Source organism: Montipora capricornis, chromosome 14 (assembly GCF_036669925.1).
Source record: "Montipora capricornis isolate CH-2021 chromosome 14, ASM3666992v2, whole genome shotgun sequence".
NCBI classification, from domain to species: Eukaryota; Metazoa; Cnidaria; class Anthozoa; order Scleractinia; family Acroporidae; genus Montipora; species Montipora capricornis.
The window spans coordinates 40,158,732-40,171,231 of NC_090896.1; the positions used below are offsets into that span (position 1 = coordinate 40,158,732).

General features: G+C 38.6%; 2 protein-coding genes across 3 annotated transcripts in view; both read left to right on the forward strand.

Moving 5' to 3' along the window:
* The window catches only part of LOC138033386 (leukocyte tyrosine kinase receptor-like), a 32,314-nt gene extending 23,481 nt beyond the window's left edge, over nt 1–8,833 (forward strand). Inside the window, exon 6 of the mRNA XM_068881127.1 lies at nt 8,493–8,833. Coding sequence (XP_068737228.1) covers nt 8,493–8,833 — 341 coding nt within the window. The remainder of the gene's footprint in view (nt 1–8,492) is intronic.
* Nucleotides 1–12,500, forward strand: part of LOC138032774 (uncharacterized) — a 259,215-nt gene that overhangs the window by 194,542 nt on the left and 52,173 nt on the right. The gene's annotated exons all lie outside the window — the stretch shown is intronic.

Consider the following 12,500-nt stretch of genomic DNA (forward strand, 5'->3'; position numbering starts at 1 on the left):
CTGGATACCACTCCAGGTTTAAGGATCAGTGTAGTCTTTCCTCCAGTAAACCACGCGGGAAAATCACCTTGCAGCTTAGAGATATATTTGAAGCAGAGCATCATTACGTGGTGGAGGGCCTCAGCATGTTTCCACCAATAATTAGATATCTTATCCGGCCCCGGGGCAGTCCAGTTCTTTTTCTTTTTCACTGTTTTCACTACCTCATCAACCTCTAGATCCCATTTCTCCTCGGCCTCGAGTGGCACATGCTCCGGCAATGATCACATCCTTCATCTCCTCTAGCCAGCTGGCAGAGGCGTTTCCTGAACCCGGGGTTTCCCAGAACTCTGTCCAAAATCCGCTAGCCTCTTCAATGTTGTCAAGCAATTCATCAGTGTTTGATCCTTTATCAACATCCTCCATGCCCTCATACACCGGGCGGTCAGTCCCTTGATCCCTTGCAAGTTTATTAAACCCCTTATAAACTCTGCCAGGATCCACTTGATAAGTTCGGTTAAAAGACCTTGATTCCTCTACTTTCTTTCTCCAAACAAATCCCTTCTTCAACTTCCGTAGCACAGCCTAATTTCTGTACTTGTAATTAACCAGCTCTCCGACAGAGAGCGTTTTACATTCCATCTTTAAAAGTTCCCGGTTCTTTCTACCTCTCTTCGTTAGCTTGCGGTTCACTTTTATTCTCTCCATTTCCGCCTTTGCAATAGATATTTTCTTCCGAGTTTCCATGACTTTCTCTTCATGCACACGTTTCCATTTCGCGGTTGGTTTGTTTCGCGCACAATCTGATTGCCCAGGTGTTTCTTTCTTCCACCCTTTTAACAAAAGAAAAGCAGCAACTACTGAGTACAATACGCAATCAACGAGCCATAAATACTCGAACGGATTCTCATTAGGGGACACCTGTTTGTTCCGGCTCATCAGTACTTCAATTACGGTGTTGATGTTTCTCAAATCAGTTTTTGTCGGTTTTTCTTTTGTTCGGGTGTCCACGCTTCGTTTCACAAAATCGCCAGTGTTGTCACTGACAGACAAAAGAATGCAATTCGCTGAGTCCAACAACACGCTTTCCGTTTCGTTCAACACACAATCTGACGCGGTATGCAAATGTAACCCCTCAACCAGTTCTTGACTTCGCTCGCCATTTCATAAATTATTCTCAGCTTTACTTTCTTCCCTATTTTCGATCCTCGTATCATTTCCTCTCCCAATCTGCCTGTCCATCGTTTCCTTAACGCTGCCAAGAGATTTTTCCAACCTTGCAGCTTGATCACGCAAGTTCTGTGCAGTTAGACCGAGCTCTCCGTAACCTAAGGCGTCCCACAACTCCTTCATTACATAAATGTAGCCCTTCTTCCATACAATATCAAGACGCGGCGGGTTTTCCGAATTAGTCAGCTCCACGGCCCTGGTTTTACTCACCAACACATCCCGACACATTCTGTCCGTCCATTTAAGTCTTCCTGAAGTAGATCTTTCAGCTCTTGTAGCCGCCATCTTGTCAATCCGTTGTCAAACAGAAAAATAATAAACGACAAGATCAAACTATTTCCCGTCCAGTGACACTAGTACGTTCGAATAAATCTCACGAATTGCTCAGCATCTAGTGATACTTTCTTAATTAGCTTAGTGCTCTGGACTTGGCTTGCTTTTCGTTTGGCGAAACTTCTTAGAGAGAACTAAAAAGCCACGTCCGCACTACTTGCAGCCATGTTATTATTATTATTATTATTATTATTATTATTATTATTATATTATTATTATTGTTATCATTATCATTATCATTATCATTATCATCATTATCATTATCATTATCATTATCATTATCATTATCATTAGTAATATTACTATCATTATTATTATTATTATTATTATTATTATTATTATTATTACTAACGAACGAAATATATGAAATGAATCATGTATTGAACTGCGCATATGAATCAAGTTAAGCTATGACATTATTAACCTGCGATCAGGCGTAATTTTCGTTAGAAGGGGCAGAAAAAGATACGCCTGATACAATTTCTTAACGAGTTGTCTGCCGGTAGTCCAGAATCCAGACTTTACTCTGATTGGCCGAAAAACAATAGAGCTCTTGGAGCCTCTCTCCGATTCGTTATAGGATTGCCGCAAAAAAGATCGGTTAACAACTGATGAAATTATGGCCGCCGAGATGGATTTGAACAGGAGTGATGTTTAGGCTCTGTTAACAGCTGCTATTGCTTCATAATCTGGTTTGATGCGTTTCCTCTGATAAATGTCTGGGAGTAGTCCTTTTAGATGAAAGGCTGACGTTTGAGACTCATATTGAACATGTTTGTAAAAAGGCATGCGCTGGTGTAGGAGCTTTGAGAAGAATTAAATCTTTCGTCCTGCTTAGTACCCTTGTAACTTTAATACATACTCTACTAACTATGCTTTAGATAAATCACTTATACAACCTTCGATTACTGTTGGTCTTTGTGGGATACTTGCGCTAAGCAATTGAAAGATTCAAAACCAAGCAGGAAGGGTTATTACGGGTTCTTGATATGATATTAGTTCTGTTGATGTGTTGAATAATTTGAAATGGAAAACCATAGAAACTGGACGCTGCCACATGAAGGCGTCACCTATGTGCAAAATTCTCAAAGACCAATCTGCTCCCCACCTGAGACTCCTTTATAAACCTCAATGATATTAACATTAATTATAATCTCAGGAATCTTGAGAATGACCTAACACTTCCAATGACAAAGACAAATTTCTTAAAACGCAGCTTTAAGTACATGTATAGTAGTGCAATGTTCTGAATAATCTTCCCCATGAGGAAAAAGCCGCACAATCACTTTCGGAATTTAAATGTTATCCTGCCTCTTTGCCTTTAGATGGATCACGCTGACTACCCGTGTTGTTATCACTTGTCTAATGACCTAATTTTTTATTCTTGTGACTTGTTACTGTATGTAGTAAGTCTTTACATACGCCCCACTTGGAAACCAACTGTAACGTTGTTCAATGTGGCGAGCGTAGCTAAATAAAGCTCTGCTGCTACTATTACTATTACTATTACTCTTACTACTACTACTACTACTACTACTACTACTACTACTACTACTACTACTACTACTACTACTAGTACTACTAGTACCACTACTACTAGTACTATTACCAGTAGTACTACTACTACTGCTGCTGCTGCTGCTGCTGCTGCTGCTGCTGCTGCTGCTGCTACTACTACCACCACTACTACTACTACTACCACTACCACTACCACTACCGCTACTTCTCAAGTTCAAAAAAGCGATTTTAGGGTCAGGGTTTGAGAACCTTGGCGGTACACATTTATAAATTTATCTTGCATGGTGTTTGTAGAATCTATCGATAGCTGTTTTATCACGCCTGATCGACAAAATCGAATTCAAAGGAGACTTAATTAGTTCTTAGAACAGACGAAGATCAATTGAGGGATCTTTTTTTTTTTTCTGCGAATTCAATCCGAGGACGCGATAATTAGAAGAAGAGACATGTTAATCACTTCTCAAAAACTTGACCCTTACGTTTAGATTCACGAGCGTACAAATTCCATTATGCACGAAGCGGAAACTTCAATCAGAAAAGCCAGCCAGATAAATTAAAAGTATCACATAACTTCAAGAACAAAGCAGTTTTCCCGTATCTTTACACCGCTATAACATTTTGATGGCTAGATTGCAGAATACCCGGCCACTTAATTTGCATATGAATAGCGTCCGTTATTTATTTATTTATTTTATTATTTTTTTTTTTGCCTCGTTCTTCAAAGGATGCCGCTACAAGAAGAAGATATAGAGCGCTTACCATTTGAATGAAATTCTCGGTGAGAATGTTTCGACAAATGGTACTGCACGTTCTGTACTTAGAAAAAGTATATGGGAATGTGCCGTATCATATATTTGCCAGAAAAACGGGTTGTTCCGGTTGAAAAACCAATGAAACGGTCTATTATGTCTGGCAATTGTAATTGTGGACAAATGGTACAGAAATTTCCTGGCATTCCGGTCAAAGCGAAAAAAAGTGAATACCTCAAAAGTTATTACCTTTTTTTCCGGAAACATTCCACCGGGATGAACTGTTCCATTTGAATTCTCTCCGGAATTACCCAAAATTCCATTCCAATGGTAAGCGCTCATAGATTTAGCCAAGCCTAAAAGCATTATAGTGCATATGGGAACACATGATGGAAATATTTAAGCTTCTGCATAAAGTACAAAATTAATCGTCATTAGGGTATACAGTTCACAGTGATCAAACACCTCTGACGTGACAGCAGTAAATAAACAAGCCTTGTGCACAAACAATTACCAACAATTTTAATCAACAACTAAAACTAAAATTGCATGCACAGTAATCTCTTTCACGACATTTTCTGTTTGGCTGATAATCTTTACACCCTCTCTCTTCAGTTTAGAACAACAGCAAAAATCTTACTAATTAAAAAGTCAAGCCAGCCATAGCTAATAGAGGGGAATGGTTATGAAACACTACAGATTTCTTTGTTGTACGTTTTTGTTCTCTTTTTTGGCCTTGACCGTGCATAATCTCTTGCCGTGCACAAAACACAGTAGTTGTTTACTCCGTACTGAGGAACTAACCAACAGAAACGTGTTGATTACGTAATTCATGCATATTGTATAAGCGCAAAACAAAAGATTCTGCACGGTCGTGGACTTTCCAACCTAAATCTTGGCATCTTTGTTTGCTCTGTTGATGCTTGCCGAGCCTCCAAACCATTCCCCTCTATTAACTATAAGCCAGCTAAAGATTAGTAAAGGCTCGTTATCAAGGCTAAAAGGCTTAAAACTGGAGATTTAGCGACTTTGAACAAGTTCTTTTACCTTTTGAAGTCAATTTGTAATAGCATGACGCTCCTTTTGAGCAAACTCGAAAGTTAATGAAAAAAATATAAACAATGACGTCAGTAAAGATTCCCCCATAAACCAGGGCCCGGTTGTTCGAAAACCGATTAACTTAATCCAGGATTAGCGTAAACTTTTGTTTCACTTTCTTTTGCTTACTTTTGTTTTTCAAGATTGTCTTCTTCTTATGCAATTTTTTTGCCGAATTTCCGTGTTGAACAGCATTTTGGAGTAGAGAAATAAACACCCTGCGAGCAGAGCCTCCTTTTGTCTTTTTATTTACTGAGGAGGATAAAAGTAGGCTCTGCCCGAATCGCGTCAACTCTTTGAAGCCGCCGCAGCCCGAACTTCTGGACTAGTCAATCTTGTTTTCTCTCGTCAAACCGGTTTTTCCAGTGACAAAATCGATGGTTATAATTGAGCCCGCTGTACCATGAAAAACCAAGATGGCGGCGAGAATGAGACCCAGTTTGTAAGAACGCGATGCAAAACTAAAGTAATTAGTCAAAAGGCCCTGTAAAGCTGATTACGACCAAGGCATCCTGAAAATCATCAGTGACACTTCCAAATTTCGACCCATCAAGGAAGATCCTACCATCTTGAGAGAAGGCAGGTTACAACGACTTCTCCGAAAATTAAAGAAAAACGGTCACCTTGACAGTGATGTGTATAACAGCATTTATCCCACAGGTTCACAGCCAGCAAGAATTTATGTATTAACAAAGATGCACCAGGAAAGTGGACACAACTCCATCACGCAATTCCGCACAATTGTGTCATATATTGGAAATTACAACTACAACCTGGCAAAATACCTGTGTAATTTGATAACACCGCTTATTCCAACTAAACATTGCGCCTGACACTTTTACCCTTGTCCAGGATATTCAAGGTTTATCTATGCATTGTAAATTCATGGTTTCTTTTGACATAGTGAGTCTCATTACTAACATACCTCTTGAAGAATGTATTGACCTGGCGGTCAAGTACATTTCTGTTGGCGATCCTGATATTAATTTAAGGTAATTCCCTTGAAATTGTTCCACTATCAAACTTTTTTGGAAACTTGGCATAATTAACATTCATGATATGAACATTAAAAAAATTCAATAAAAAAATGGGGTCACCGTGCTTGTTTACGCGTCAGCAGGCTCTTAAAATGGGGTATTTTTACTGTTTTCGCGTTAAAAATTCGAATCACCTTCATACAAATTTAAGTCTTGGTTACTTCAAAGACACAAAATTTATTTTGAAAATAAAGGTTCTTTTATTTACATAAGCAGTAATGCTTCATTTACGCCGACTTTGATACCCTGGTTGTGGGAATAGTGCACTTTTTGGGACAGTTCCGTGGTTAGCTTGAAGTCCTCGCCTTGGGTAAAATACACCCAGTACAAAACTGTTTTCCAAAAAAAATTCATGTTCAACTATCAAACTTTTTTTCTTCTTCAAATATGTTCTTTATTAGACTGTTCTTAGCAAATACCTGAAAAAAAAATTGGGGGGTCACCGTGCTCGTTTGAGAGAAAAGGAGCATTTATTTCGCTATCGGGTTTAGTTTGAGCGAAATCTCTTAAGTTTTGTATGCGCACGTGCTCATGAGCGCACCCTAATGCCGCGAAAATCGTGCCCAGTAGGGATGCGCAATGCAATACTAAGGAATTACCTTAAGCAACACCGAACTTAAGAGCCTTTTTTCCGTAGCTACCGCTCAGACCCACTTTTTATCTTTCTACGACCAGATAGATGGTGTAGCTATGGTCTCCCCCCTTGCTCCTGTTCTTTCTAATTTATTTATGGGTCATTATGAAAAATTATGGTTGGAAAATTTCCAGGACTCTGAGATATTGTTTTACCGACGTTATGTTGATGATACATTTTGTTTATTTCATTGGGAGAATCAAGTGCTATTATTTTTAAACTACATTTACTCCAGGCACCCTATCATCAGATTCACTATGGAAAAGGAAGCAGATCATAAGATACCTTTCTTAGATGTTTTGATCAACAATGACACTCATTTTCCTGTCACTAGTGTTTACCGTAAGAAAACCTTTACGGGCCTAATTTACATAAGCTTAGTAGTTTGTTTTAGGCCTCCTCGCCACCAATGTAATTCAATAATTTTTCTTTCCATCCTCTCTTTTTTCATTGTTCATATTTGTATATTAATTTCTTTTTTCTGTGGCAAATAAAAAATAAATATAAAAATTAAAAAAAATAAAGTATTTTTCGTTTTGCGTGTAAATCACAAATAAAAAAGGTGAACATTTTGAATGGAGTTTTGCATTTTCTACATTCAAGTTTTACTGAAAAGTAGAATTGAAGGAAGTGATAACTGATTCTGAAACACAACCATTGTAAATTAGTGTTTTGTCTCTCGCTCCATTGCTCTTCACTTTACGGTGTTCTTCATTGAACTTTTTTCTTCTTCTCCTTCCTCAGCTTCTCCAAGCGTTATTCCCTTAAATTTCTCAAATTTCGTCGCCTCTTTTCTCGTGCTCTTTACGGCTCTTTAAATCTTTAACCCGCTTCTCTTCGCTAATATGATTTTCCGCCAGAAAAACGAGGTTTGCCAAATGCAATGCTGCCACGCGATTTCCCGCTAAGCAAAATTGCCCGAACACTCCGGTCCCCATTTGCTGTCCTGCCTCCCCACCTCCACCCCGACAGTCCATACGCACGAGTGCACGCTGACGTCATAAGCAACATTTCTCGCATGGATAGATTTCCCAAAAAATCTTACCCATGGTGCTCCGCAATCGTGGCCTGGGTGATTCTGGAATCGCCCGTTTTAGTTTTCTTACAGTGTTAATCGACCTCAAGCGTTTTGATAAACAAATCTCACATTTAATAAAAGCAATTTTAAATTTAGTTACATTAATTTATAGTGGGAACGGACACTAACAAAAAGAGGTGTAATATTTTTGCGTTTATCGCTGTTCTAGCGTGCTTAATCCATAAAACTTCGTCTTGTCTCATTTTCGACATTTTAACAATGGCTGATTCCTACTCGTCATTTGGTCACTTATATCTTCGAGTAAATAATCCAGATCAAGGAAATCTCAATTAAGCAATGACATTAAACCGCGCAACAGCAGTGTTATTCATTACCTTATTCAAGAGAGAGAGAGAGGAAAAAACAACAACAACAACAACAATCCCTTGTAGTGTATACTGATGAAGTGATTTGTTCTCTCCCCGCTAGCATCAATTGCCTTATGCTAAAGCTGCTCCGTTTTTAAACGGACATTCATCTATCTGGGGCCCTAGACATCTTAAATTCTGTGTACAACTATACTTAAAATTGGGGGCAGCTGTAGTGTCCACATTATTACCCTGTGGTCACATTCGCGCTAGAACCTTGCTCGCTTGGCCAATATTTGGTTAACTAGCACATTCCTAGGTGGTGACAGGTGTGTCCGAGCAGGGCGGCACGGCGTTGTTTGCTTGTTTAATAAAGAGGCAGAGTAGCTTAGAACTTTACAGGATCCGCAGTTCAGCTCAAGAGCACTCTACAGTGCAGTGCTCTTGAACTGTGCTTGGTAAACAAATCACGAAGGCTGACCAATAAGGAAGAGGGTTGTAATTTACTTCATTTCCCTTTGTTTTCAGGTGGTGGTGGGGGTGGCTTCTACTCCAGCGGAAGAAGTTCAAAGCAGTTTGGAGGTAGCATGGGAAATGGCGGAGAAGGTGGCAAGGGGTTTCTTCAAGGAGGAGTGGGTGGACGAGCCTGGCACAACAATATTGTTGGAGGATTTGGCGGTGGTGCTGGTGCCTATGGATGGGGAGGCGGTGCGGGAGGTGGTGGAGGTTATTCTGGGGGAAGTAGCGGAGACAATGAGCACGATTCATGTGGGGGAGGAGGTGGATCTTACAACGCTGGAAAAAATCAGCAAAATGAATGCTGTTACAATACAGCTGGACATGGTCGGGTGACCATAACTTTAACGTAACTCATCAGGTTAAATTGAAGAGTTTTTTTCAATGATCATTTTATACTTGACGTACAGTTGCCTCCTGATTTCATTATTAGTTTGTGCTCACAAAGTAAGCGACTTTGTTTAGTGTTGAGTAGCCTTTGCCTAGAGCTATGTAATGGCAACATCTCACAAGGTTGTAGTTATTGAGAGGACTGTTTTCTTTTGTGACCGTGCTAGACTCATACTGTACCTGTGCTTACTCTGGACACGAACCTGACACTGATTGGAATCCCGTGTTATATCCGCAACGTCCTCTCGCAATCTGTGGACAGCATTTAATTTCATATCGAGCCAACGATTCTGACCTCCTCTTGTATTTTAGCATTTTAATGGAGAGCTTTGCGTCCTCAATAAATATTTTCCTGCTTTAAGAGCTCTGATAAGCGCTTTCCTAAAAAAATAACTTCGTTCAAGGGAGGTGTAACGTCTTTGATGCGGTAGCAGCCAAAAAAGTCATAAACTTCATCACTAAGTGCCGTCGAAGTATTTCTCTTGCTATAAACCAAGGAAACAAGCGCCTTTTTGTTCCCTCGGTCACACGCACTGATATTTTCATGTAGACTTTATATCGGCAATGTCAAAGTAGTAGCTTTACTTTGCATAGTCCTCTATTTGTGACATTTTAGATTTTTTTTCTTATTTTTGTATTTCAGTCTAAAATAATTTAAAATAAATCACTTACTGTTTCTTATGTAAATTTGTGCATTTAGTAGGCTGCTTATGTGAGTATTTTAAGTTAACCCTTTGACCACGAGTGATCGGTACGTAAATTCTCCTCATGATTTCGATGAAATGTCAGTCAGACAGGTATTGAGAATGAAGAATATTATCAGCTTAAAAGGTGTGATCTTGAGCTAACACCAAATTCTCATGACTACCCAATAAATAAATCAATGATATTAGTTAGGAGAATAAAGTTTCGATCGTGGGAATAAAAGGGTTAAATAAACTATCGTTTTATCTCCTTTACGTTTTTGATTCGTGTATTAGTTCTCCTATTTCATGGAGCTCCCTTTATTTGGAGAACCTATAACGTTGTATGGTTGAGGTTATTCATTCACTCTTCGGCTCGTGAAAGTCTTGTTGGTGTGAAGTTTTCAAAGCTTCGTAGCAGGCTGCATATGAAAAAGATTTACGGTGTTGACAACTTGCTTGCATAATTTTTATTTCTTTCATATATGAGTGCAACGAAATTGTCATTCGTAGCTAGTTGCTAAAATTTTGTTTCGTTTATGCAGCTTTAAGGGTGTCATGAAAACAACGAACAATTAAACAGATAGTAATTATGGCAATGACTGTTTCACCTGCAAATGAGGTTTGTTTGCAATGGATGAGTATGACCGGACTCATTGTCATTTTGGTCGATCGCATGCATTTGGTAGGCGAATATAGAATCCTCAAAAATAATCTTATAATAAACTCTTTTCCCAATCCCGTAATGCCATACGTTTTGTGGGCTTCTTTACATAAAAACAATGCAAGTTATTTACTCTTGGGACTGTATCATGCTTCAGTGGATATCTATTGTTTTAATTCAAATAACCTCCCATAATGAACTGTATTATGGGATCTGCGAATATATTGAATGAGAAGTTTAGTACATGCTAACTCCAAATAGACCTTATTCACGATGGCCTCCATGTTGAATTTGCTAATATCATGCAAATTAGTTACACACTTAAAGGGGGCAAACAACACATGTTGAGCTTATAAGAGGTTATAACGAGCAGATGATTTGTCTCACGTTCATTGAATGTTTATCACTTAAGTAGTAAAACAGAATGATTACAGAAGTTACTTCGATGTTTTTTTAGTGAAAAATGAGCAGACAAAGAAGTAGAAAGTCAAAATGTCAAAGCAATCAAATATATAAATTATTATAAAAGGTACTGAATTCTAAATTCTAAAATTTATTTTTAGCAATGTTATTTCAAGTTTTCGACGAGCCAATTTTCCGCAATTTGCCTTTTTTCCAATGTTTGCCCCCCAGCATAATACATGGCTAGTTTGCATGACCATTTGAAAACCAACATGGCGGCTTCGGGAATAAGGCCTAAATCTTAAAGTGGTACTACGACCAAAATAATAATTGTTTTTCCTTTGGATTTCAAAACTATGTTAACTAAACACTAACTCACCCAAGCTTTAAGTTCTGATTTTAAAAAGACACCTGTTTATTTTAGATGGAATTTTCTTATTTATTGGTCCGCCATTACTAACTTTAAAATCTTGAGAGAGCTGGGTCCAGGAGAAAATGACGTCAAACACTCACTAGTTTAAGAATGCAATGCGTGTGTACGCGGCCTAATTAATATGCAGCACGGGAGTTTCGGGCTTTCAGACTTTTCAACCCGTGTTTTGCATATATAATAAATTGCGTTTACACGCTGAAATTTTAAGCTAGTGAGTAAATGACGTCATTTTCTCTAGATCCAACCCTCTGAGGTCCAATCGGCCAGTTTTGAACGTGAGTAATGGCGGACCATGAAATCCAAAACTTACACTCAAAATAAACAGCCTTTGGATAAAACTCAAAGCTCAAAATTTTGCCAGTTATGTGTTAAGCGAACACGCTTTCAAAATCTGAAGGAAAAAAGGAAATGATTTTTTGATCATAGTACCACTTTAAGTAGTAGATAAAATATCAGGGGGAGATCTGTAAGGGTGTTTACAATGGCGAGCCGATGGCGAGCCATTGTAAACGCTCATACAGATCACACGCGAATATTTTATCGAACTTATGAAATGAAACAATCGATTGTTTGCGATTTAGTAATTGAATAGTCACTGATGAAGCGTGATTATGGCGACAGGCCGTTTTCGTTTTCCGAAAACCGAAAAGGAAGAAATGGCCTTGCTGTTTGAAGTAGTATCTAAAAATACGAAATGGGGAGTGAACGTTTTTACTGCCTGGCAAAACACGAGAATGAACAAAACAGTGCAACTGGAAACACAAGGAGGAAACGGACTTAAGTCTTCCGATCTCGAGGACCTATCAGTACAACTTGAGCACATCTCTGCAGGAAGTTTTAACTTCTGGCTTGGCAAACTTATTTGTGAAGTAGCGAAGTAAAGTGACGAACGGTACCCTGCTAAGATGCTTTACCTGCTTGAATGATTGCGTTATTAACCGGAATTTAGCAGATGTTCATTGCGAAATGGCTTTCAACATACTAGGGAAAAGTGATACAAGATTAAACGACAATCTGGGATGTTTCAGGAAATTTGTGTTGCATATTGTCAGGGAGAAAATTTGTCGGGTAAATAAAAATAAATTCATGTTAAAAATATGACCATTGACCACCTTTGTGTTTTGCATTTTAATCAGTAGAGATCTGTATCAAAAGTTAATGAATACTAATTAGCCGAGTAGGAGTCTGTGTCAAAAGTTAATACAATTGATTAATAATTCATCCACGCCAGCCTTTCCCTGCTACCTATTCAATCCCTCCCCTTGCTTTCAGACAGTTGATTGTATTGGGATTTACAAAAGTGCACATGTGACTCCAATACTGCCCATTGATTATGAATTACTGTTATGAATTATTAATGATTTTTACAAACATTTTGGCTGCTGCCTAAGTGAACTAAAGCTGTTGCAAAGAAGACTGAAAACGACATTGTAATTTTGCAAAAAAAC